The sequence below is a fragment of the Venturia canescens genome, chromosome 9 (genome assembly GCF_019457755.1).
Source record: "Venturia canescens isolate UGA chromosome 9, ASM1945775v1, whole genome shotgun sequence".
Taxonomy (NCBI): domain Eukaryota; kingdom Metazoa; phylum Arthropoda; class Insecta; order Hymenoptera; family Ichneumonidae; genus Venturia; species Venturia canescens.
The window spans coordinates 19,931,055-19,958,581 of record NC_057429.1 but is presented as its reverse complement, the minus strand read 5'-3'; the positions used below and the strand labels follow the sequence as shown (position 1 = coordinate 19,958,581).

At 46.1% G+C, this 27,527-nt stretch overlaps 1 protein-coding gene across 8 annotated transcripts in view; it reads left to right on the top strand.

The window, feature by feature from the left end:
• NfI (Nuclear factor I) overlaps positions 1-27,527 on the top strand; it is a 57,696-nt gene that overhangs the window by 14,158 nt on the left and 16,011 nt on the right. For 7 of the 8 annotated variants that reach the window (XM_043427786.1, XM_043427784.1, XM_043427791.1 and 4 more), the window contains 5 exons: positions 14,222-14,413; positions 14,542-14,725; positions 21,001-21,054; positions 22,514-22,612; positions 27,293-27,433. In XM_043427786.1, coding sequence (XP_043283721.1) covers positions 14,222-14,413; positions 14,542-14,725; positions 21,001-21,054; positions 22,514-22,612; positions 27,293-27,433 — 670 coding nt within the window. The remainder of the gene's footprint in view (positions 1-14,221; positions 14,414-14,541; positions 14,726-21,000; positions 21,055-22,513; positions 22,613-27,292; positions 27,434-27,527) is intronic. The other variant, XM_043427785.1, reaches the window with a different exon arrangement.

Sequence of the window (27,527 nt, the reverse complement as noted above, 5' to 3'; positions counted from 1 at the left end):
ACCCGGAGGCCTCCGTGGCCAGTGAGAGCAGCTCCGCGGCGACCGTTTTCCCGAGAGAGCCAGAGGGAGGGACCGGAGAAGAACTTGCTCCGCAGGAAGACCATTTTCTCTTCCTTTCTCCCGCACGAGGAACGTTTCACCCTTTTTCTAGTGTGCGCCCACCACGGAGCTGGCTCTCCCACATCCTGCTGCTCTCCCGTACCCACCAAATGCATTCGAAGCCCCGCACAAGTGAGCAGAAATCGGCCCAACACTCTCGGAACAACATTGAGGTAACCGAACCCACACGAAAGTCGTCCCTCGTATCTGTGTGTACGAGAAGAAGCTACGTGGACCAAGGCACGTGTATTTGTACATACAAACGTGTACGTGTGTTACGTACATTATGTCGGGGTGTGTAACTCAGAGACGAAAACCCAGACACTCGTGTATAACTGTCTACGTACAGATATAAACGTACGAAAGTCGGTGGGTGTGTGTGTGTGTGAACATGCAGTGAGCATACACGCCGTCGCGACGGAGGCTGCGGCTACGCGGCGCCTACCAACCACCATCTATAATCTCTATGCGGATATCGATTTTCCACCCTGTATTTCCTAAATTTATGCAAACTAGCGAACCTCCTCTCTCTCATTCGCTCTCTCGCTCTCGGGCCTCGGCCTCTCCGCCTCCTCGCCTCCCCGCCTCGTGATACATCCTCGTAATACATCCTCGTAATACGTACATCGCCGGCCCCATTCATCTAACGAGCTCAGCCGTGAGCCATCACATCAGTGTCTGCCTGCCCCAACGAGCCTCCCTGTCCCCGCGCGCGCGCGCGCACACTCTCAAATATTATCCTACGTGTCATGATTATTTGGAGAATTCGAACGACGCGACGTCCGAGATGTTGCTACTGACGCCTCCTCCGCAACCTCGAGGCTCCAGTTTTCTTTTATGGGATTTTGGGACAGCACAGCGCCGAGGGCCAGGTCGACCGGTTTGATTAAATCGGTGATAATTTTAGCTCCTTTTGTAATTTCTTGATTTTACGGATTTTGAGAATGAGCGCGAGATTGGTGGCGAGAAAGACTCCGAGTGCTCTCCCACTCGGCCAGGATTTATAATTCATTCGCTGTTTCTTCCTCTGTCTCAAGCGCATCGAGTTCTCCCTGCTGCTCTCCTTTACTCTCACTCGTGACTCCGCTGCTCGCGTCCCCGGTCCCCGGGGGCGGTTTCAATCTCCGTTATATTATGTAAAATCGTTAGACTTCTCATTCTCCCCAGTGCTTCGTCCTCACGGAAAAAGCAAACGAGCAAGAGAGACTCCGATGAATTAAGGGAACCCAAGGAAGGGGCAGCGAAGAAGGAAAAAGGAGGAAACGCGGAGAGAGAGAAAGTGCGGAAGAGAACCCCGAGGCGAATCATTTTCGAGAGAAACGCCACAGGGTTTCTCTCTGTACAATCCTCCCTTGCAAACTCTACACGCCCACACGTATCGCCCGAGTCACTCTCGTATATGTACGAGAGAATTCGACGCTGTGGAGCATAATACGCGAACCCGCGCGCCCCCGACGCTGCAGTGCTTCCTATCCGTCGCTTTTCGAACTCTCTGCTCTTTTCCTCTCTGCCGAGATATTTACTACGCGGAGAGACACGTATACACACGTGCATCGACACACATTACTGCGCGTTTGCAACGCCAGCAACATCGCGACGTCAACCTCGGCGTTCTACGCTGCAAAGAGACGCGCTCAACAAATACGCCTTTCTGTGTATATTAATAGTTGTTACTCGGGATTTTACTCGCGCTGAATTATATATCTCGTTGCGAGTATTAAGAACCTTGGACCGGTGGGTTTTTTGGGAACGCGAAATCGGGGAAGCTCGCAGGATCGTTGGGGCGGGTTCGATATGTCAAATAACGAAATTGTTGATCAAGTTATATATGAGATTGGGAAATATAAGTGATTCGAGGTTCTCATTTCCGATGGACCGTTCAGCAGATTACGAGTTTAATCGAATTTCCTTATTTCAATTCGTATTTACGCGAAAATATGTATGTATTTCGATCATTTCGATAGTTTTCATTTCGAGTTTACAGAGTTTACAGAATGTCAAGCTTCATATGTTCGATTTTAAAACGGAGAGTCGTCGCTTTATCGACAGATGAGGATGTGCAGAGTAGGAAAAAATCGAAAATGGAGTTTTCGAGCCTATGAAACTTGGGTATGGAGAACGGCGATGGCTCGAAAAGGGGGAAGTCAAAATGGCGAGGTTTCAAGTTGGAGATCACTTTCTAACGTCTCGTCGTTTCGACCGTTCGACTTTTTGGTCTTTCGGTATTCCAACCTCAGTAACATTCAGTCTTTCGTTATTATATTCTCCGAATTGTGAATATTCACAGTACTGCTGATCGTAGTAATTCATTAATCGTTGCCTCAAGATTTTGAAAGCCCAGTGCAGGCTCGCGGTCAATCGAGAAATGACTTTTGTCGAATATTTCATCGTTGAAGTGAAAAAATCTGCACACTCGTTGAGCAGGATTCGTCCCGGTTATTTTTCCTCTCGTTCTATAATTTTGCAGTGCCACGCACCATTGGTAGAGCGTTGGCGCCACGAGGGCTGATAGATGGTCAAAGATAAGAGGGAGAATTTTGCGGAGCGAAGTAAGACGCATATAACGCGGGTCCAGCGTGCACTCTCGCTCTTTCTCCTTCGTACAAGATATCTGGATCGTGCACTAAATCATGCGCGAGCTAGAATTTATGTAGATTGGAATATGCTCGCTGCAAGTTTTTCTCTCTTTTTATCTCTTTTTTCCAGCATTATTTTCCTGCTGCGAAAAATATCCATCTTAAATATTCTTGTCCCGTATATACGTCGAGGGAGACGCACACGTGAGTGGCGGGGGGGAATTGTAAAAAGTTGGAGATCCTTGCCGACGGAGAACGCTCTCCTGGATATCCGCAATACTCTCGGAGTTTGAGCGGAAGCTGGTCATAAAATCGCGGCAGTTGTGCAAGTTCGCGCGAACAAGGCGAAGAGAAATAAAAATAAGAGAATAATAATCGGAATCGGCGACGGTGCGGAGAGATTCAAAGAGGCGGAATCAACCGTGAAAAGCAGCCCGGCTGGGGGGGGGGGGGTGTGAGGAAGGTTAGGGACGAGAAAAATGGAGATGAAAAAACGTAGCTACGAATATCTGTTTGTATACGTACAGACGGATATTGGGACGATTATTTTCAGACTTTCTTTTTCGTGTGTGAGCACTATTCGCTTATAATGCTTCGGTAAGCCTCGGCCACCCTCGCTCCGTGTATCACGCGCGCGAAGAGGCTCTCCCGACTCTCGCAAAAGCATCAGAGCCGCGGTGGGTGGAAGGGCGACGAGAAAAAATCGGATCTCGAAAGAAAGGAAGAAAGAGAGAAGCCAATATTTACAACACTCTATGCAGAGCCCGGAATTGCCTATAAAGAAATCGGCGAAGTCGCTTTGTTCGCGTCATAACGTAGTACCTTAAGGGGGCCACGGAGCAGAGGAGTACCAGAACGAAGGCCTCCCCGCGGGAGCGTTGCCAAATTAATAAATATATTCCCAGTCTATCCGGTCTTGCCCTCATACCTTCCCTTATTTTCTATCTGTCTCGCTCGCCTGGTCGTTTGCGAGCTCTGCCCGCCTCCGAGTCCTTGTGTCTCGTGTGTTTCCTCGCTCATATCTATGGATGTTGAAGCTCGGAGGATCTCTGATCTCTCGTGCTCCGTGTGCACCCTCCCTCCATCTTTCTCTGCGCCTCAGCCTCTTTCATATTCTACTTCGAATGGGTAACGATCCAATAAAGGAGACGGGGGAACATGCTTCCTAACATTCTCGTAAATTTACCATTGACAACGTCGCCTCTTTCTCATTTACCGTCCATTCACGCCCGGGACCGCGCGCACCTATTCATTCTCTTATTTCGAGATATCGGCGCGCATCGAGCTTCCGAGGAATTAAGGAAGTTCACGCGAATCTAACAAATATCGAAAATTCAAACTTTGAGAGTTGACACTTCGAAATAAACTAAAAATGCTTAGTCGTCTGTCTAGTTGTCGAGAAAACGATTTACGAAATCACACTTTTTTAAGGGGTATGCACAGGCCCTTGAGGCAGGCACGCACTTCCTCTGCGACCGTTTCGATTTAATGAAACAGGATCCTCCCAACTTTAGAGAGTCAAATACGAGAATAAAATAGAACGTTCTCAGATATCAATGACGTCTTGGGCAAGCCTTGTTACCGCGGTGAAAATCGCTTGGAAATGGAAAAGGAAAAACACTTATTTGAGGTTGACGAGTAATAAGGACACAAACAGTGGAAGGTTTGACAACACCATGGAAGGAGTTTCGATACCTGTTAACAAATGTTAAGAAATTTATAAAACTTGGTGATAATGTTCTTCAACATAACGTGCAAAAGCTCCATTTTTTTCGGAATTTTCTCCTGCACAGCTATCGAGTAATAAAGCATTAAAAATCTAAAAGCAAATATGTATTGTCGAATTTGGTACTAAAGAATATGTTCACCAAATTTTATAAAATTCTCAACTTTTTGAATTTTTTTATTTTCTTAACGTGCCTTAGCACGACAACATTGTATCGACTGTACCGAAACCCCCTTAAAACATAGACGCACATAAATAAAAAATGGCTGTCGTCACATTGTGCTTGACGATTAAACTACGAAAGAATTTAAGAAGGAACATCAGCTTCGCGTAAAGTGAGGTTACGTAAATACGAGTTTCATTGTTTTTATATAAATTATCTAGGATTAAAAAATGGCAGAATTAAACGACCTCAAATTTTGCACGCGCGTACTTTAGAGTTCAAACTGTGGAATAGTACTTTTTTTTCTAAACTATCACAATTTTTTATTTGTTTTTGAGTATGAAAAGATGGGCTCTGTGGCGAGTTATTGCCTGTGCGTAGGTATTGAGTATTCGAAGTTTGCAAATGATTTACTAAAAAATGGCTAAATGAAATGGATTTAAAATTGGAGAGGCTATAGAAAATATATCGAAAAATGTATTCCAAAAGATTCATTAAGCTATCACTACTTGTCTCAAGCTGATGTTCCTCCTTAAACCGTTGTCACAACATGAAAAATTGTCTCAAGAAACAAGTGACACAACATTTCAATAATTGCGAGAATAAATTTCAATCGTTTCCTCGTTCATGAAAAGAGGAAAGAAGTTCAATCGTTTTTTTCAGTCACAAGTAACGCATGATCTTCCTCAACGACGCGATCATCCGACAGTTTTTCTTCTCGTTATCTCCCCGCAGTAATCGTAGATCAAGTAATTATGCCGATTATCTCAACCGTCGATTTCTTACGAATTGAGCCGCGACGCCTCGATCAAGAACCGGAGGATTATTTTCGATCCCGCGTTATCCTTATTCGGGCTCGCGAATTTTCGCGGCCGATTGTCCTGCGAATGTGCAAAGGTCGAAAAGGATCTCGAAATCGCGTGAAAAATGAAGAACAATTCCCGTAAAAAAGCCGTATCGCCGAGCGTTTAACTCCCAAGAAAAAAAGCGGCAATAAAAAATGGCAGATTAATCGGTAAATAACTCTGGACAAAGTATAGCGCGCATAATCTCGTTGAATAAAGAGGCAAATAATGGGCTCGGGAGGCGACGAGGACGAGGAGAGGGAGAGGACTAGCCGAAACGAGGCCTGCACCCGAAAAACCGAATCGATAGGCGCATAGCGTTCTCTCGACGTATATAAACATACTCACTCGCGAGCAAAGCTCCGAGTATCTATATATCGAGTAACACATCCCTGTGTGTCGATGTACCTATGGATAAACACACATAAACGTGCTCTACGTGTACGTTACATAAAACTACATGTACCGAGAGTACAGACACATGGATGAGAGAAGAGGGAGAGAGAGAGAGAGAGAGAGAGAGAGAGAGAGAGAGAGAGAGAGAGAGAGAGAGAGAGAGTATAAAATCGGTCCACCCATGCCAGTTTCACATATGCGAGTATGTTTTTCCCACACGTATTTATCTTTTTAAGTGTCTGTGAAACGCCCAATAGACCGAGCGTTTGTATTCGTTTGCTAGGAGTCTCAATTCCTTGGCCCTGCTTTTTTCCCTGGCTATAGATAACGCGCTGTGTGCTTACGGGGGTGGCCTCAATTTAACCTCCCCCCGCGCGTTTCCCTCTCTCGTCCTCTCAGGCTTACGCTCCGCTTTCTCTCTCGTCTCCTTTGTGCCCGCTCGCTCTCCCATTTCCACAATCTTTTCCATCTACTCCGTCCCGCGCGAGCCTTATTTCTCATCCTCCCTTGCTCGGTGCCTCTATTTCTTCGCTCGCCGCGCGTATACTTGTTCAAACCCTCACCGCACCGATCCTCGAACCGAAGACAAGAAGGAGGGAGGCGCAAGGAGTGCACGCGAGGAGGAAAGAAATGGCCTCCGAGACGGCTCGAGGTGGCGTCGCATCGTCCTTCTTCTTCGCCTCCTTTTCCTCCGCTTCTTATTTCCCTCTCGTCCTCGACGGGAATGAGAGAATTCCGGTACCGAAAGACATCTTTATCCGCAGAGGAGAAAAATATATAGAAAATCCAAAGTATCGAGACGGCGTGTACTCATGCATTCGTACATCTCGCACGTACACACGTGCCGGCGGATCTACTCTTTCGCTATTTGTATAAAATATAGCAAAAGTCCGCCTCGGACTTTGCACGCTGGTGGAGAATTCGAAGCATGGGACAAAGGAAGGGGGGAGGGCGAGAAAAGATGCTGCCGTCATATATATCCGGCAGCGAGTATTTATCTCGGTTGGCAGCCGAAGCCATTTTCAAATTAAGACGAGAACGAATCGGTGAGATGTACTCCTTCGGTATGATATCGAGGAGTAAAAAAAAAGATGGATGAGACGAAGAAATGGAGAGAAAGGAGCAGGGGGAGGGAGAGGATTTGAGATATTATCACTGCAGAGAAAATGCACTTTCTTTTCATCGAAAACATTCGTTTCTTCGTATTTCTTTCACCAGCCTCGAATGTTCAGCTGCATATTTCAACAGCGGATTTGCCAGTTTCTCGGAGCTTCGTCGCCGAGCGCTATTTTCGTCGATACTCTCAGTGATAACGCCCGTGCAACGCGAAACATTTCCACGTGCTCGCGGCAACCACGTTGTCATACGTTTCCGAAGAATTTCCTAGCGAGAACGCCAAGAAGGCGAAGCCCCCGAGTACGCTTCGAATTGGCTAGTGCCATTTTCCCTCTTGAGCTTCTCGCCACGTGGTCCTTTAGCTCGCTCTCTCTCTCTGGCTCTGATCCCTGAGACACTCCACTGACGTTTGCTCTTCTATAAACCGTACTACGATCCTATACACACACACTCAACGGACACGGGCGCTTATTCGTCGATATGTTCTATGAACTCTCGCCAAAACTGCAGCAAACTTCTGATCGACCGAACGTGTCCCCCGCTCGGTGGGCGCTTTCATATCGAAACGCCGCGCCGCTGCCTTAACGGCTACGAGTGTCGTTCCATTTTCTATAACTCCCCGCAGCATCACACGTGCGTGCACTTGTGGACGGGTCATGTTGACATTTTTCTCTCGGATCGAAGCTATTCGCTTCGACCCGGAACAGCGGAAGTGCTTCGTTCAAGATTTTTGAGGGGGAGGAATCGCGCTACTCGCATTTTCCTTTTCTTGCTCGATGTCGAACCGCGGTCAGGTTTACCGACAAGCACTTTAGTTCACCCCCGATTTTTGAAGCTCACTTGGAATTTTCGAAATCGAAATTCTTCGAGACAGTTTTACCGATTAAAAAAAGGCTAGCTCGCCACGACGATGGCAAAAATCGGCTGACGGAGCCTCTTTCAATCGAACTGTCTCGAAGAATTTCAATTTCGTAATTTATTGCGAGTTTCTTCAACGAGTTTGAGAAAATCAAACTCTTTTGGAGGGTCGAAGCTTCCGGTAAATGGCAGATGAATAAAAAACTGGCTGAGACGAAGCGCAGTACATCGGAGTGACTCGGAGTCTCTGGACAGCGACGGAAACGCGTGGAGTTTTCACACTCGGAGGAACTGTCCTTAAGGTACTTTTGTCCCGGACGGAGTATCCTGAGCCACGATTCAAGTAGAATAATAATTCTTCATCAATCTCATTCCCCACTTTCGTCATCTTGTCCATTCTTCCCAAAGCAAATGTTTGCGATCTTAAAATATCATGAGCAAAGTACGAGTCGAGTATAATTTATAGTTCGAAGCGCGCGCGAGTGACAAGCGTGCACGAGCAGTTAGATAAAAGTCTCCGCGGTTAGTTTCGTAATTGAATCTAAATATTAAAGCGCTTTGGTAAGAAGGCTCGCGAGGCGGGAGAGAAAAGAGGATGAAGGGCTTTGGCGCGGTTCGAGAGTCCCCCGCGGACAAAAGTGACTCGATTTTTCGTGGCATTTTGCTGCGCTCGTGCGGGGATGGGTCTGGAAGGCTCCGTCAGTTCTGTCCTTGTTAAACTCGTTCTCGTATCTCCACCAACGTGCAAAACTTTCGAGACACTAGGAGCACGTGCTGTGGCCCATCTCCGTGCCCACCCCGCTCATTCCCGCCCTCTTCCTGTCTCCCTCGCTCGCTACTGCTGCTGCATGCCTCTTGGCGGACAAATAGCCTCGTCGTTTAGAGAAACGCGAGAGAAACCCACCGAAATTACGTCGCGGCTCTCGCTCCAGCCCTCCGAAAGGGGCCTCCGACCCTTGCAGTTATCCCAGGCCATAGACACGCACACTTACGTACCTGCCCCCGCCGATTGTACACGTACACAGCCGCGCTGGATGCTACAACACGATTTTCGTACAACCGCAGTTGTCCGACTCGGGGGACTCGTTCAAAACTTCTCCAACAACCTTATACCGCTGCTCCGCTATGTATTTTTGTTATTCCTTCCCTTCCAGCTTCCAACACACACACACACACACTTTTCTGTACGTGCATTCCCGCTACGGATACCAAATTACCGCGCACCTATTACCGACGTAGTTTTACGGATACATGTGTACATCGATTACTTAAAGTAAGCACAGGATAATTTAGCGTGTACAACTATGTGCCCGTACGCCCTTAAGACTTTTAACAGTCGATCCGCGTATGCCACATGAGCAGCCGACTCACGTACCGCGTATTTAAATGAAATGCCTTTCGCCTCCGTGCGCGCAAAAAGCCTGCGTACATTATTCCGCGTCCACTCATGCGGGGGCCTCTCGCGATCACCATTTTAATGGTGTACGTAAGAATTTTTCTCTTTGTATATTATTACGATTAACAGGACACTCGCTGGGTCGTGCAACCAAGATTATACGACGTGGGTACATTTTAACTGGGCCAATTAAAAAGTCAAATTGCTTATTCGAGCGAGTGGGATGGGGGCGTTGAGGTGGGAAAATGCTTCTTGATGCACTCTTTGGAGCTTCCTCGGAGGCTTCGGTGATTAACTGTTCGGGAAAGTATCATTCGTTATTTCACTTTGGGTTGGTGTAGCTTTTCCGAGTTTCGTATATGCGAACGGTCATTCGTCCGAATGGACTTTTGTGCAGGAGCTTATTTCTAGTTGCTCGTTTCCAAAGAGCTTCTCGGATTCCGACGCGCTTCCGTTGCTCGAGGGTCGTGAGAACCGCGTTGATCTCAGTGTCGAAATATGGCGAACGCAGGAAATTCGAATGAAAAATCGAGCCTCGATTTTGTAGATCGAATTACGTGCTCCCACCTTACCGACGCTCATCAAATTCGAGACGGAGCCTCTCAACCTTGCATCGACTCTGCTCGACCAACACTCGGGATCCTCTTCTGTCCCGCAGGGCTGTGCACATCGAAAGTAGTGAGAGCGCAAGAGAAAAACGAGAAAGAGGCGCGGAGGGAGCGAGGACTAACTAAAATCTAAAATAAATTGGCGGCAGCTGTTGCGCTCGGGTTTTGCGTTAGCGTTACTGTCACACGACGCTCGTATCTATGAGAGTGCGGAGACTGATCGTTGCTATATATACAAAACACGCTGCCCAACTAATCTCGTCATCGGCCTTTTTTTCGGTGTTTCTCGTCCCTCCATTTGTTCGTGATACAATACGTGGATACTGGGAAAAAAAGAGAGTCTGCTGCACTCTGCAATATCAGTATTTACCAATTATTTTTTCGAGTTTATAAGTTCAAAAAATAAACATTGATTGTAACAATCGAAATGGGATTGGATTGAAAAAATATGAAGTTATTTCGTTGATTGTAGTATGTAGTCGCATTAATCAAATTGGTTTTATTGGACCAGCTTTTACGTGTTCAAGTTTAAGGTAGTTCACGCACGAACATAGCCCGGATCCGTGTGATAATGACAATAATCATTCTCATTTTAATATCACTCGAATTTAGATGACAGGAGTCTATTCGTTCGCAAATTGCGAGTTGACTATCGAACGTACCGAGACTATTATTCGCAATAATAATGAACGTGATCGTGAGAAAGGACAGTGACGAGGGAACAGGAATTTTGATACATTGATGTTGCCATTGAAAGAAGTGCGAAGTTTTTATTATTTTCGAATGATTCTGTCTACGAATTTTCATCAAGTTTCACTCCGAATGTGGAAAAATCGAGGAAAAGCTTCGGATTTGAAGTAACTGCAGTTTTTTTGGTCGCCTCTGATGTTAAGGTATAGTCCATCGACGAAACGATTTTCTTAAGAAAGTCTTTGGCTAGTCGACTCACACGCACATCAAATTTCGAAGGGTTCGTCTTTTTGGTTATTGAGATAAACGTGCTTAAATTTGAAGAAAAATACACAGGGGTATGGTGACTGCGTAAAAAATCGTTTATATTTCCATTTAACGAATGAACGCTTCTTACACAATAACAATTGAGTATATAATGAAGGTTTGGGAAAAAATTCGAGACGATTGTCTTATTAGTGTTAAAGATATTACGTTAAAGATTGAACGAGATTGGTAATGAGCACTCGTAACCTCACGTTTCCTCATTTCTGGATTTTTGTTTCCTCTTGGCTTGGCCCATTCCAGTCACAGCCTTCTGTCTTTTTATTAACCCTCTGAGCTCTCTAAAGCGATTCTTGACATAAAAAAACTGCAGTATTTCAGCCAGGGATGAATGGAATTTTGGGTTCAGTCATTGATGGATACCCGATGAATTAATGGCTTGTCATTCCTCTCGCTAAAAGATGAGTTGAAAAATGGTATTTACAATTTCGAATGAATAATTCTGACATGAATTTAAAGTGAAGTAAAAATCAATCGAATTTAGACACCCATAAAATACGATCCTCCAGGCACGATCTACCTTAAACAAATTTGATAAATTTTAAGCCATTTTCGTTTATCGCAGTTGGCGGTTTAAATTTGCCAATCCTTTTTTTCAGTGTATGCGCAAATCTATCGTTTTCTGTCCCTTTAGCACCCCCCTCCGGTCTCCTTTGCATCCGTGCCTGTGAGCTCGGTACGTTCGTAAAATATCTCGTCTCCTTGGCCACTTGTGTAGTCGGCCAATCGCGGGGAATATTCCAATCCTTCTCATGCTTCTTTTTGGGCGCCACCGAGTTTGCCACTCACCCTGCTCTCTCTTTTTCTCCCTCGATCTTCAGCTACCTGACGTCTGGCACACTCTCATTTGTATCCTTTATTTTTTCTCGTCCTCTTGCGCGCCCCAGACATGCAGTTTTTTCTTCGTTTATGTTTATTTTCATATCCGTTATACGAACGTACATATTTTTTGTGGGCGACTTTCCGCAGCGCATTCCCCTTCTCGTTGCGGAAGAGGCTACTGCCAAAGGCGAGAGAGAGAGAGAGAGAGAGAGACGCGCGCGCGGGCTGCGAGCGAGAGCGTCAAGCAAAACGGAAATAGACCCTCGCGCGTCCGCGAGAAACTCCGTTTCTCGGCTTCCGCGTTCCAATAATCATCAACCCTGTGCATCTCGCTGTACAGCGACCTTTATTCTTATTTTTTCGCTTCCGAATACTTCTCCCAACCATCCTCGTTACCAACACTCGCATCTTCCGCGCTAAATTTTATTTTTTCCCTCGCCTCTGCTCCCGCAATCTTGCAAGTCTTTTCCTTCGATCTCGGACACTCGGTTGATTGCCCGGAGATTCAGGGACGAGGAATTAGCATGAAAAATAACTTGCCCGATTTCAGAATGATCGCACCGCTCCGATTGTGTGTGTGTGTGTGTGTGTGTGTGTTTTCAGAGAAATCGTGCTCGTCCATATCGAGCAGAAAGTTGTTGTGTTTTTTCTTTTATATAACACGAGGGCGTCGAGACACAGCATCTTCCTATCTTCGGTCCACATGATGCTCGTATGCACAGTGCAATATCTTGGAGCGAGACGACAACCACGAAGCACAGCAGCCTCCACGAAACACGGACGAGCCAACTTACTCATGCCCGTTATCCTGCTGCTTCTCCGCGGGAGAGGATGCGGAGAGCGAGGAGTACACGCGAAGGCTGCCTTTGCCCCGGCCGTTATGGCCCTTAACAAGCCTCTGCGCTGTTTGGGGCCAAACCAGCGAAGCAGCTAGGCAAGCCAGCCAGCCAGCCGGGCGCCTGGTTTTCGGGCGTGAAAGCGGAACACACCGCGTCGTTTCCGGATTGCCGTTGTACTTCTCTCTTCCTCCGCCCCCCCCCCCCCTGTCTCTCTCCCTCACTTTCGACCTCTCTTCCGACGTATATACATCGTCTTTACAAGTTTCGCGTACCACCTATCGCAAATGTACCCAGAAACAACCCCTGTCTCGCCCTCTTCCCACTTGTCCTTTCTCTTTGCCTCCTCATCGCTCTCTCTCTCTCTCTCTCTCTTGCTCTTCTTTACTCTCTTAGTTAGTACGATGAAGATTTACGACGCGTGCTAACTAATCGAATCACGCCGCGCCTAGGAGCGCTTGAAAAAAATAAAGAGAAACATTCCGTAGGCAAGTGTTTCAGAGTGGAATTCCACATGAAAGAAAAACACAGTGATGGGCCGCTTGAAGTGAGCGCGAAAATTCGGTAAAATTTGAAAAGCATTTTTGAATCATTTTCACGGGGGAAAAAACATTTTACGGAATAAGAAATCTACGGATTTTAATCGATATGGAAATTACGAAGACGTCGCGAAAGCGATGGAGTTTAAACCGATGTCATCTCGTACGCGAAGCTTCCCAAGTGATAGAATCTTTGGAACAGTCCTTAAAAAGACTCTGGACAGTCTGACCTCAAAGTCAGGCATTTTCGGAGCAGGCTTCGAGCGAAATTCACCATTTGCGGCCCCGCAGCTCGAGAGCCTGCTCAGGGATGGCCAATTATTGTACCCAGCGAAACTCCTACGCTCGAAATTTTGAACACTCTCACGACTCTCGTCGATGCACTTGATACCGTGTGCGCGGTCGCGTCCGTGGACTTTAATACGCGCGATGAAACACAAGTGAGGCTCCTCCCTCTCTTTCTATTTCTCCGCTCCTCTCCGTCGATTTGCTCCGTGCGAACGAGCCTCTCCGGGTATTAGCTCGAGTCAAGACCGCGACGAGGCGAGGATAGATCGCGAGCGAGGTCCGGGTGCACATCACGCTTTTGCACGCTCCACCTCTCGAGACTCTTGCTGCTGCGGAATTCTTTCGACTTTCAATGCATTTCTCAGGGGCTCGAACACAACCGAGGGAGAACGCGGGATAATCGCTAAGCAAAGGGGAATGAAAAATGCACTTGCGCTTTGCTATTCCACACGTGTTTTACCACGACGGAGAGAAAAAGCGAGAGAGAGAGGCCGCTCGCGTGATCAGCATATGTTCAAGAAAACACGACGTTTATAACCACGCCGAGATAGAGTTCGACGGACCGAGATTTTCCTCGCGAGCCCTCTCTTTCTCTTTCCATTTTTCTCCTCCACGTAACACTCGGCTCAGCACACATTTTCTGCTCAAAATTCTCAATCGATATTTCACGAGAATCCAAAAACTGGCCAACTGGCACAATCGTTTGGAAAAGATGTTCGATTTTTTCCGACTTTTATTTCGTCCCAACTTGCTTAAATTTCGGGCGACGAGGAAACGAGAATTTGCGGATAATTTTTCCGCATAGAACTTTCGGTCGACCCTATTTTATTGGAGCATCAATAAAAAACGTTTGATATAAAGATTTTGATGGGATGATTTGAAAACAATGTGAATTCGATGAGCTCGAATGATCAAACGATTTTAAAATATCTTTTGCAGAACGAAAAGCTGGAGGTTAAACAGAAATGGGCCTCGCGGCTTCTCGGCAAGTTGAGGAAGGACATAACTCAGGAATATCGGGAAGATTTTGTTCTGAGTATAACAGGAAAAAGACCAGCGATGTGTGTGCTGAGCAATCCTGATCAAAAGGGAAAAATGCGCAGGATCGATTGTCTGCGGCAAGCCGATAAGGTTCGTAATCGTTCGAATGAAAAATCACAAATTTGACCTCGTGCTTTCCTGATTACCCGAAACTCCCCATTTTCAAATCGCCCCCGACTAATGCAGCTTCGAAATATCTTTTCAAATATTTCTCAAAGGTCTGGAGATTGGACCTCGTCATGGTGATCCTCTTCAAGGCGATTCCGCTCGAGTCAACCGATGGCGAGCGGCTGGAGAAGACTGCGGAATGTGCCCAGCCCGGCCTGTGCGTCAATCCCTATCACATCAACGTCTCCGTCCGGGAACTCGATCTCTACCTCGCCAACTTCATTACGAGTCACGGTGAGTAGGAGTTTCAATGAAAATAGTATCAATCGATCTGCCAAAATGAAGATGCGCGAAATGCGATTCGACTTTTTCCGAAAAATATCGTCGAGTCGTCCCCCCCCCCCCCCAACACGAAGATCGAGAACGAAGGATTTTGAAAATCGATTCGCAATGAGTTTCGAATCAACCGCGAGGCCTCTAAGCAGATCGCAACAGTCTTCGTTCCGGCCTTGGATGGACGGGCGGTCCGTCGCTGGGACGTTTGCTCCATATCCCTTAAGGTAGATGGGTCGGGCACGTGACGATGCCAACGAGAACCGATGAAATATACATGCGCATACACATGCAATCTCATTCATTCCCACGTCCCTCGCTCCCTCTTTCTCTCTCTCCCGAGCGTTCATTCAACGCTCCGCACTGCTCTCGCCCGCACAGCAACCGAGATTCTTTGAGCGTCACACACGACTCGCTTTCCACTCTCGGGCTTCGATTCAAAGTTTCTTAGTGGCTGTTGCCAATTTTCCTCTGTGCTGAAGCTTTTCAACCTGACCCCATATAAATGTCACCTTGACGGTGCGCGAGCTCCCATGCCTGTGCATCGAATACGAACCGCGCATTGACGAGACTTTTAACAGTTATCGCTCGCGACAAACTCTTTGCAGAACTCGCTGAACGTCGCTCCGACGAAGACGCCAATTTCCGTAATTCGTGCCCAATTTAATCGAGCGAATTATTTTTTTCAGAGTTACTGATACTAAACCATCGCGTCATCGGAGGGAAGCGACTCGATCGGAACGCGTTAAAAGTCACGCCGCGATGTTTATTGAATAATTGAGCCGAGCACTCCACTCGTTTGACTCGCATCGTTAACCGGATCATTAACCACTCCAAATTGAGGTCAAACACATCCCTCGCCGATCCGAACACTGGCTTTTTACCAAAAATTGATTTTCGGCTTCCATTCACCGCGATACACTGCCAACGGACGGAGCGATCTTCGACGAGAGTCTCCATCAACCTTAATTATACGTTCCTTTCGCCACTGACACTGATCGTCGATTCCGTGTAAACTTCGAAGACGAGTCTCCCTCGCTTCAAGTTCAAATGCTCGAGCAACGCATTTTCATTCCACTTTCGATCGTGTTGTTTCGGAAAAGAATCGTCCTATAAAAGTTTGATAGTTTCGCGTAAAAGACAAGCGGCTAGCCTGCGAGCAATGTGTCTTTCCATCCTTCGTCTCATCAATGAAGTTACACTACGAAAATGTCTCATAGTAACGCTCCAATGCTCGTTTGGCAGCCTCATTTCTACTGTTTACCATCAGCCGAACATGCGAGACCGACTTCCTCGATCCTCACTGCTGTTTTCTTGACGCAAAAATTGGCTGGGCCTACCGCACTGTACCACTACTGATTTCGCTGCCAGGCAGATAGAAAAGAGAAAAAACGGTGATGATGCCAAGACATGGGGTAGGTTAGGCATTCACTCTCGTTCTTTCCCATCTCTCTTCCTTTCTTCTCTTTTTCTCCCATCTCTCCAGGCTTATACTTTACGATCGCGTTCGTTCCCTTGCTCGCTAGAAACAGAGTACCTGCAACAACGCGGTGGGGATCTTGACACGTGAAATTTTTCGCGCCTCGCTCGATCCCCCCGTTCCTTTCTTTTTGCATATCTTTCCCGAGGGTTCGCGAAACTTTACGCGTGTGTATTTCGATCCTCCGATCGTCTATCAAACCGAGTTTGGGTCTGTCAGTGGCCGCTGGATCATTCGAAACACTGTGATTGATTGACTCAATTATTATTTGAATTATTAATGACGATTATTGGCGTTGATCGAACTCGTCTTGCTTAACTCAACATCGATTCACTGTCGATACTTTCGCACATCGGAAGATCAAAGCGATCCGAAGTAGCAAAAAATTCGTTGAAAAATTCTTTCGCTTCGAAGAAAAATGCTCAAAGGAATTTCGCTCTCAATGATCTTGAATTATTCTTCATTCATTTTGCTCCTCAATTACTTTTATTCCTCTTTATTTATTTCAATGAAAAATCATTCACTTTCCGATTTAACGGACTCGAGTTCGTTCTGATTACAAACTAAAAATTTACTCACTAAAACGTTCTTCGTAGTTCGTTATAAATGCAAATTCACCAGTCAAAGAATTCGGGCTCGAAAAGAATCGTGAAATCTTGGCCCCTCGCGGTCAAAGAATGAAGAAAACGTTTCAAGAGTGATTTTTTTTATGGATCTGGAGCGACTCATCGAACCATTGAATCCGAAGATAAAAGAATTTTTCACGTCGCCAATATTTCCTCGTTAGAAAAAGCGCCTCCTTTTTATATTGCCAGACCTTGAATGTGACGCAACACGCACACAAACACACTTTGCACCCACACTCTTCCGTACGCCACTTTCCCCGGCTGTCCGACGGGACTCGACGAGCCCGCTGGGGGTTTAGATTATTGTGACGTGATGTATATTTTGAGAGTAGCGCTCAAGAATTTTCATGATGTTCCTTGAGCGAGCAGCACGAGCATTATCGAGAGCATTAATAATCCGCGCGGTCTCGTGATATTGACGGGCTCAAATTAACTTTTTCCAAAATTTCCACGTCTCGGAGAACTCCGATGTTGATAAAAACCGAAAGAATTCACGATTTTTTATGGAATCGATAATCGGCTCATTTCCCGAATTCATGAAAATTCGAATTTCAACAAAATATCTCGAAGTCTCTTGATATTTTGTTTGGCACACGAATTTTAGAAGATTTTTTAAAATCTGACACTCAACAAGGGGCGATTCAAAGAGACGGTTCGCTCGATCGATTCGCACGAACGATTCCAAAAGCTGCTGGCTTAATAAAACAGAATCTCCTTCCGCGAATAGATGAGAATATGAAAAATGGAAACGGTGAATATTTTCGACTCCGTGTCCGCGCGACGTTCACGTGCGATACTCGGGAACGGCGTTGTTTTTCATATTTCCTAAATTTCGAATGAAATTGATGTTACGAGGAAAAGAGAATCGCGCCTATTTCCGTACGTTCCGTATTTCCTCGCTAACTTTACTCCGAGTTGGTGATAAACATGCACCCGGAGCAAAAGCTCCCTCGCGGGCGCGATGGCGAATCGAGGAATCGGGCGTCGCTCGCCGATGAGCGTTAAAATGGTCCGTGAATTTAGAGAAGCACCTGTCCTCGTACGTACGAGGAGGCGCAACGCGCGCGAAAAGGAGCGAGCGTGAGAGAGAAACTTGCGAAGACGCGGACCGAGTTCCCCTCGCAGAGAAGACCGCCTCGTCGTCTTAACTTACGCAACAACCTCGCGCGATATTTAGCTCTCGGGGTGAATCCGCGCCGAGACTCGAGGTGACTCTGTCACGCAGGCGAAGCTTGACTCTCCGATTTTCTTTCCTCTTATTCGCGACTCACCTCGTCCTATACTCCCTCATTTTTCGAGTGGATAACGACGAAGATTCTCTCGAGAATTCTAGAGTGTACTTCGCCACACGGACACGAAGGAGGCTCGCTCATATTGAAGAGACGCGAGCACGCTTCGCGCTCTCTCTCTCTCTCGCTCCCTCCTTCATTTGAGCTTTGCAAAACCAAAAGCACAGCTGTTCTCCGAGTATATTTCACGCTACTCGCGCACGCTCTCGAGATCAGTTTGACCAGCGACGTTTTAAGGAGCCGCGCAGCAATCACAAATCGTGCGCATTCCCATTCTCTTTCCACTCGATTCTCCCTTTTTCTGCAAATGCCCCAACCAGCTCTTTTGTGCAACCAAGAAGACTGAGAATCTTGACTGCGATCGAGTAAAGAGCATCGCGAGAAGCTCTGCAAGTCGTCGGACGTTGTCGCGTCAAAGCAGAAACTAACAAATTGAGCAACGCCTTCGGAAGGCCCAGCAATGAATTCGTCGAGACTCGCTTTTAGGGGGACCCATTAAATCGAATCGTGGCCTGACGACCGAGACACAAAAGTCTTTATTGATACTCGTAGAGTATAATATTCGACCCCGGGACGCAGAATGGCTGAAAGAAAATCTTGAAAGTCTGCTCGCAGGGAAGAGGAAAAGTGTTGTGGGGAGAACGACTCGCGTGCCTTCTCTCGCGGCGGAGTAAAAACGCAGTGAGCAACATCCACGCGCGCACACACGCGCAAATAAATAGCGCGTACGGGATCCGTGCAGAAAGCTTTCGTGTATCTCGTTTAAGAAATTCCGCAATTTTCCGAGACGGAAAATTCTCTCGGGGATATCTTTGTACACGAGCTGCTCTGGTGCGCGCTCTCGGAACTCGAGATTTAAGAAGCTCCGAGCCGCGCCAGACTGCATCGGAGTTTAAGAAAAGGTGACTTTTGTGTATGTAACCGCGCGCCCGCGCGCCCGGCTTCTTTGTGTATTTGCATCCTCGCATATTCACGAAACACGAAGAAACAGTTCGTTCGTGTGGCTTACGTGGATTTCGTATATATACGCGCTTGCTCGCGAGTGTCCACGCGCTCTGCTCGACTCTATAAATAAATAGGCGACGGACATCTTGAAGCAGCCTCCACACGCAGCAACGTGTCCCTCGCTCACGTTGATTGACTTTCGCGTCATTTCACTCTTCATTTGCGTCTATCCTGCTGCTCGTTTTTTACGCATCAATCTTTTTCTAGAAGCTTCGAATCCCCTGATTCTCTCGCTTCGTTTTTATCGGACCGGAAAATTTGAGGACACCGCGATCGTAAAGAAAGGAAGGTTTAAAAATCGAGCGCTCGTGCTCGTTCGATTTATTTTTCCTGCGTTCCAGCATTTTCACTGCACTTTTCCTTCTCTCTCGATGAGCCGCGGCCTACGAAGTGGTCACCCAACCGAGTATTGGCCTCGCCCGAGGCTGCTGGAGGAGTCTCAACACGGCGAGGGATCAACAGGCAATTTATGAAGAATTTGTGTCCTCGGATCGGTACCCACGAAGTCAGAACTCCAAATTTTCAGGCCCAAAACTCCCCCCTTTTTTTTTAGAATTTTTTGTTTTATTTTCTCACAATTCACACGATCCCTCGTGAATCCAAGTGTCTCTTTAGACTTTGTACACGAAATTTATGTTTTGATGAACCAGTCTCGGAAGAAAGTTTCAACATCGATGGAAAAATGTTTATAAAACGTTCGAACGATTTCTCGCAATTCGTTGGAAACTTTGGAGAACGCAGTCACTCGATTATGGCAGTCGCAACACTATTTTTTTGCCGTGACTCGCTCCACGCTGGATGAACTGAGTTTCATGCCCTCATCGGAAGTCGATGAGCCTTTAGTGGCAAAATATCTGTGGAGTAGATTTGAAAATTTTCCGATCATTTTTATTATTCAGAATTCGAGCCGCAGGGGCGTAGTTTGAATGAGATTTAAGTGAAAAATCTAAAAAAAGCTCCGTCCGCTGCGAATGCTCTCGCAGCAGCAACGCCGCCGATTCTCGTTTTCACGGTAATAGAGAATTTTTCTAAATCCTGCTCAGATAGGAAACATCCCAAATAGAGTTTAATAGGCAAGGCCGAAAGTTTGTACGCCCAGGCAGCACTTGACCCCGGCGCAAGTTTCCAAAATTATGAGAAACAGTTCGCGAGAGAAAAAGAGACGGCGGTTGAGGGCGAGAGCAGAAGGGTCGAGGGTGCGGAAACAGGACGATTTCGCTCGCTCCGAGGGCAGGGGCGAATGCGGAGACTACGTAGCTCCGGCCCAACGTCGTTGAAACTTTTCAAATTGGCGAGCCACACCGCGAGGCTTTCGTACGTCCATTACTATACAAGAATTCAAGCTATATATGCGCGCGTAGTTAAAGCCCAGGGAGTGTAAAAAGGTCGGGGGTTAAAATCGTCCTTCGCACAACGCTTCGTCGCGCCTTCCCTATTTAGTTATATTCAACGTAGATACGTATACGTTATACGGGAATATACGTTTGGAGCAAAAACCTTTTCCCTCTTTTCCTTCCTCGAAAGATGTGTCTGCTGGTATTTCTTCGTTATGCTCTCCGCACACATACGTTGAAGCTCAGCGAGACAGTAACGTACACGCGCGCGACTCCGCTTTCCGGGCAGAGGGGGGAGCAGAAAATCCGATAGAAAGTTTGTCACGGCGTCGTCTCTTACTCCGCCGTAGCGTACTTCCGGTCTCGGTTACACCCACATATGTATCTTTCATCCAGTTATACATACACGCATATATATCCGGTGGGGAAATAAAGCTCTTTTTCCTTCTTGCTCTATGTAGCCTCGGCATTAACGAAGAAAATGTTGCTCTTGTGCTTTCAGAAGTTCTAAATGGGATCTGCAACGCGAACAAGGAGGAGGAGCGCCGACGAAAAGGTTTCGTTTTATCGTTTTATATTGAAATTAATATTTCATGAAAAATTGAGTTTTGAGCTGCTTCGAAGGTACTTTGAAGGAGCTTTTTATAACGATTGGCCTCACGCCGATTTCACAGACGATCGAAACGACGACTTTGATCGAAAGACTCGAATCTCAGTGCCCATTAAACTGTCTCGTGCAGTCGTGCTTTTGTACTCGGTAGTCGCTCTGCGGGGATGCGGCGATTCGAGTTCTTTTTGGACTCTTGATTTGATATTGCTTCGAATTTCCAACGCTGCGAATGCAGTGAAACTCGGAAACAATTGTTCGACGTAACTTTAAATTCGATTGCTCTTAAACTCGAGTCGCGCTCTCTACTCAGTTCTCTCTTGCTGACTGGCTTCGTCATCAGAATCCTTAGCGAGTCTCCATGAAAATTGGCTTAAAGCTCACTCGAATCTGATGGAAATCGAAAATTCTTACTTTGGCTATTGAAATTTGGAAACATCCTACAAATACACAGCGTTCCCATATATTCTCGGAATTATTGTAGGATCTACCGTCTAATTGGCGAGAAAATAATTTGCGAAAATCACATTTTTTAAGGGTCATACACAGGCTAATACGATCTTCCCAACTTTGGAGAGTCAAAAACGAGAATAAGAAAATATAATGTTTTTATATATCAATGAGAAAGCCTTGTTACTGGTGAAAATCACTTGGGAGTGGAAAAAGAAAAACACTTATTTGAGGTCGACGAGTAATGAGGACACAAACAGCGGAAGGTTTGACAGCACCATGAGCCAGGTGCTTTAAAATATAGATATGCGTATGCACATAAATATTTAAATCGCTGTAAAAATATAAAAGATTGATCAATCTCAAAAAATAAGTTACAGATAATATCAATAATTGCGAGAATAAATATTAATCGTTTCTTCGATAACGAAAAGAGCAAAAAAGTTCAGTTGTTTTTTGAACCACGAGTCTTCCTTAAGACGATGGATCAGTCGGTAATCACACCTCGAATTTTTGAAATTGAAACTCTTTGACAACGTTCGTCCGATTAAAATAATAAAAATGTCATCGTACGCAGCACGATCGCAAAAATCCGATGACATTTTTATTTTTTCGATCAGACGAACGATGTGGAAAAATTTCCCTTTCAAAATTTGCAGCTATCTCTCTCGCACTCACGTTTGTGATTACCGACTGATCCATCATCTTAAAGCACGAGCCCTCGAATCTAGAGAGAGAGAACTGAAGAGAAAAAGATCGAAAGAGTAAGTTATACGTCCCAGTCGAGTTTGAGTACAGAATCAAGAGTGCAAAGAGAACTCGAGCTGTGCATGAATCAATGTGAATAAATATCGATTCCGGTTTCAAAGATAATCGAGCTAATCGAAATCGAAACGAACAAGTAATGCGGTAATAAAAGATAAAAAGAGGAAAAATTATCGATTGGGTTTGTTCCCAGGTACAGGATACCACGAACTTTATAACGGTGTCGTCTGCAACGACACGATCCTCGCGACCGGTGTCTTCAGCTCGAAGGAGCTCTGGATGCTTTCAAAAGGTACGACGTGAATGAAGAGAAAAATTGCGCTCCGAGATTGTAAGAAAGAAAAACGAAAATCAAATTTATTCAAAACCTTTTATTCACCATTTCGTATTTGTTTATTCAAGCAAATGTTTGCAGTTTTATCGGGGTGTAAAAAGGAGAAACGAATGAGCAGAGTTCAATGAAAATATGCAGTTGCTTGTGTATTCCTTCAGCAGTTATTGCTCGCACAATTAGCGCGGTACTCGTCGTACCGCGATAGCCACAAAATTTAATTTTTTTTCTCTCTCCTTACTTTTGTTTCTCAATGTATCTCTTTCTCTTTCCAACTCTGACGAAATGGAACGTCTCTCCGAACATTTGCCCGTCTACTCTATCTCTATAGACATCTCAATTGTTCAGAACACCACACCGAGGATGCTTTCGAAAGGTAATTGAAAATTCGCTTCCGAAATACCTTTTGAAAGCATCCTTTTCTTTTATTATATTTAAGACACAATAATCCATGCTTTTAACCGTAATTTTACTTATATTTATTTCGTGAGATATTCGTAACGATTTTCTGCGTTCGATACTGTCGAGAATGATTCGTAAAAAAAATGATCGAGCGACGGTTGCACTCGGCATTCGTTGTAACGCATTTGTGCGAATCCCCGCACGAGTTTTGGTCGCTTTCTCGTTGAATGATTTGCAAGTTTTTACGGAGACACTCTCGATCGATTAGGAGATTTCTCGATAAATCCGACCACTTTTCGTGGGAATACGAAAGATTTTTGAGAATGATTTTCCAATTAGTGCTCCTCCGCGACCTCGTTACGCGATTCTGCAAGATTTCCAGATTCCCTCGTCATCGAGATTACGTGTCCGAAGCGTAAACAAGTTAAATCTCATACGCGTGCTGCGGAACGGCGAGCAAGATGGGTCTCCGAGCGCAATCGCATCGAAGAGTCCAATTTCCTTAATAATCCATAGATCAATCAGCCTTGAAAAATCCCCTCGTTTTTTTGCTGCTCCTCGCGAATGCGAATCGGAGCAGTAGGCCACGTGAAAACTCGGTTCGCCAACGAGCCTTCTATAACGTCGATGCAGCTCGTAAACGCGCGTATAGCTGTATAAACAGGCGCACACACCGTCGACGAAATGCAAGCGCGAGCGCGAGATCACCGAGAGCTTTGCCGCTCTCCTTTATTTGCCTCTTCCCATGCAGCTCGCGTCTTCTCCCATCTCTCTTTCTCTCTCCCTCGCGGTTCGTCCTAAGCCAGTACACACGACAGCGGGAGAGGCAGCAGCAGCAGCAGCAGCAGTAGATTAGTATGCAACCCGGGCGTATTAATAGAAGCCGAACAATGCTCACGGCCTCACACTGCCTTAAAGCTCGCGTGGGCTAGAGCGCGATGCACCAGCTTCCTTCGAGCATCGGCTTGGCTTTTCGCGCCGTCTCCCTTTCTCGCTTGTGTCGTTCGAGCCGACGCGACTCTAGCGACGGAACGGAAACTGCAGCAGCAGCGTTTTCGGAATCGCGACGCAACGTTCTCGCTTTTCCTCTCTTCGCGCTCACTTCCCCTGTTGAATCTTCGTTACGCTTCTTCCCTCGCGGTGTCGCTCCTTCGCGAGAACGAGAAAAAGGACGAAAAGTGGAGGAAAGGAAAGCGTGACCAATCATTTTTCCCAGGACGGATGCGAGGACGCTCGATCGCACGAATTCCTCGAGTAGAACCACCGAATAAAGAGGAAAGTTGAGACGGGGGGAGGACAAAAAAGAGACGTAGAAACGGAGGAAAAGATAAAAAAAAAAAAAGGAGAGAGAGAGAGAGAAAAAGCTGAAACTACTCGGACGAAGAGCAGGCCGGAAGGAGGGCGTAGATGTACGCGCAGCGAAATCAAGATCGTGCTTGGAAAACCCGAGTTTCTTTTGCCGAAAGACTATCGGACAACCTCCAACGTTTCCTCACTTTTTCTGCCTTTTTCTCGAGCTCTCTCTTCTGTGAGATTCCCCGGGCTGATGCGCGCGGGGTGCAGCTCGGTGAAAAAGGCGAGTCGTAATTCACAATATTATTTATGCATTTCTTGTATTTCGTTAAGCCCGCGCAACTGTCAGAGAAATGTGACTTAACGTCCGTACGGAAAAAGAGGAAAAATTTATTCGCACTCGGCGACGTCGTTTCGCAGCGTGGAATTGGAATGGCTGAAAGGATTCCTTACGACCGATGCGTCGCGGGCTGCGAATCGAGGCTTCTCGCTCCTCCTCCCCCCGAAAAACACTCCGATCCAAAAGACAATTCATCTCGATTTATTACTCAAGCACTTGCTCGCGCAGCGGCCGCCGGTCCCGGGGATGTTCGTGGCCCGAAAAACGCCCTTAAATTTTCAGGACTCCACTCGCGTCCGCTCTTTTTTCGGGGAAACAAAACTGGCGGACGAAGCCTCCGGCGCAAGGGCCACGCGGAAAAATTCATTCGCAAGGGCGCCCATACAGCGACGAAAATCAGGCTGAATTTTTTCGGAAAAATATCACCTGCGAAGAGAGTGGAAAAAGTGAGGGGGCGGAACGAAGTGACGAGAGAATTGGGACGACACCGAACCTCCCCGACCAAATGCTACAGCGAAGAGAATGAGAGAGAATAAGGGGGATAAAAACATCTCGTTTTCAACGAGAGCGGGTGCATTTTTGCGTCCCTGGAGCGTGTGGCAAGCTTTTTTCCCATCGGACTCTTTCAACAATGCTTCACGCTGTGCTCTATCGCCCACAGTCATTTATGCGACTCGTGCATAGACAGCGATTTTTTTTCATTCTCTTTTTTCCTTCTCTATCCCTCCCTTCGTTTTCCCTTTTTTTTGAGCAAGTTCACTCGTCCTGGAGCGGGATCCCGAAATACCGCCAACAGCCTCTCTCGCACGAGTTCTCGAAAAACTTTGTCCGCCACCTCGCGGCGACTGCGAACTGGGAAATGAAGAAATTTCATCTTCCGTGTGCTCCTCCGACGCGCCTTCCAAACTCCTCGATTCAAGCCCACGAATATATAATACGGAGCTCTCGATCGAATTCCCCTTTTTCTGAGAGCATTTTTAACCTGCGACTCATTTTTCTACAGTTCAATCTTGTGCGTACGTGTATTTTTATGCTCGTGTGGATAAAAAGATAGCATAAAAGTGAAGTAAATTGATCGGGTTCCCAGGAGAGAAGAGTCCTCGCGTGTTCGATCCGAACGGAGCAGGCTCTCCGTCGTCCGCGAGCCTCTCGATATTCCGCGAGCGTATTCACTCCACGTACACATTCTACCTTTGTCATTCTCTCTGTCGTTGAAACGTCGTCTCTTTCTGCTCATCCTAGAAACGAAGAGACGCGCGCTCGGTTCGGTTGATAGCCCGCTCGTCGGCGTCGCGAGTTCGTTCGACCGATCGAACTAGTCCAACTTCGAAAACGCCGTTTGAATATCTTCATTTACGAGCCTCGCCCAGCACTCTCCTCGCGTCCTTTTATCTTTCCTTCCTTTTCCACGACTTACTCCCGTTTTTACATTTTCAGCTCGTTCCTCCGTATATTTATTTACTCACAGGATACGCACACGTTCCCAAAACTTGCGACCAAGCGCGCGCGCGAACGCGCTGAGAATTATCGAGACTGAACGAGACTAGAATCAAACCCGAACAGATGCAGGTGCCCTTTTAATTGTCTGGTGAGAAAAAAATGCCGATACAATTCTCAGCCCGAGCCCCTTCGCAACGTGGCCTTCTCTTTTTCTCAAAATCATCAAATTTCTTAAGCTAGATCATGCCCGAACGATCGTATTTTATCGGTGTATAAATTCTATCGATTTTTACTTCCCAATTAAAGATATAATCACTCTAAATTCATGTCAGAGTTATATTTATACGAAATCGTAAATACATTTTTTCAACTCATCCCTGGCCGAAATACTGAAAATACTTCGGAAAAAAATCCCGAAATAAGCAACCAATTTCGTTCAATCTTTAACGTAATATCTTTGATACTAACGAGACAATCGTCTCGAGTTTTTTCCCCAGACCTTCATTATATACTCAATTATTATTGTGTAAGAAGCGTTCATTCGTTAAATGGAAAAACGATTTTTTACGCATAGTCCCTGTGCATTTTTCTTCAAATTTAAGCACCTTTATCTCAATAACCAAAAAGACGAAACCTTTGAAATTTGATGTGCGCGTGAGTCGACTAGCCATTGAAGCTCTGTGTTAATTTCAAGCCTCTCTTAAGAAAATCGTTTCGTCGATGGACTACCTTAACATCAGAGGCGACCTAAAAAACTGCAGTTACTTCAAATCCGAAGCTTTTCCTCGATTTTCCCACATTCGGAGTGAAACTTCATAAAAACTTGCAGACTGATCATTCGCAGACAGAATCATTCGAAAATAATAAAACATTTCGCACTTCTTTCAATGGCAACATCAATGTATCAAAATTCCTGTTCCCTCGTCACTATCGTTTCTCACGATCACCTTCATCATTATTATTGCGAATAATAGTCTCGGTACGTTCGATAGCCAACTCGCAATATATGCGATCGAATAGACTCTTATCGTCTAAATTCGAGTGATATTAAAATGAGAATGATTATTGTTATTATTACATGGATTCGGGTTATGTTGAAATATTTCACACTTATGCGCACACAAGATATAAGTGTACGTGTGTTTTCATATGCGTTTCGTTTTCAGCGTCCATACTGCATGACCTCAGCGACATGCAGCCTCAAATAAACGCGATCAAAATAGAGCACCCGCCGTACTACTGCAGTAGCTACACCCCACCATCCGCAGCCTCGGCCGCAGATCACGCTCAGCCCGCGGCTAGCTTCAGTAAGTTTCGAAAATTTTCCTATATATATCCGCATCAAGAGTGAGAAAAAAATCGATGCTGGCTCGACGAATTAATTGTCACGATAACAATGAA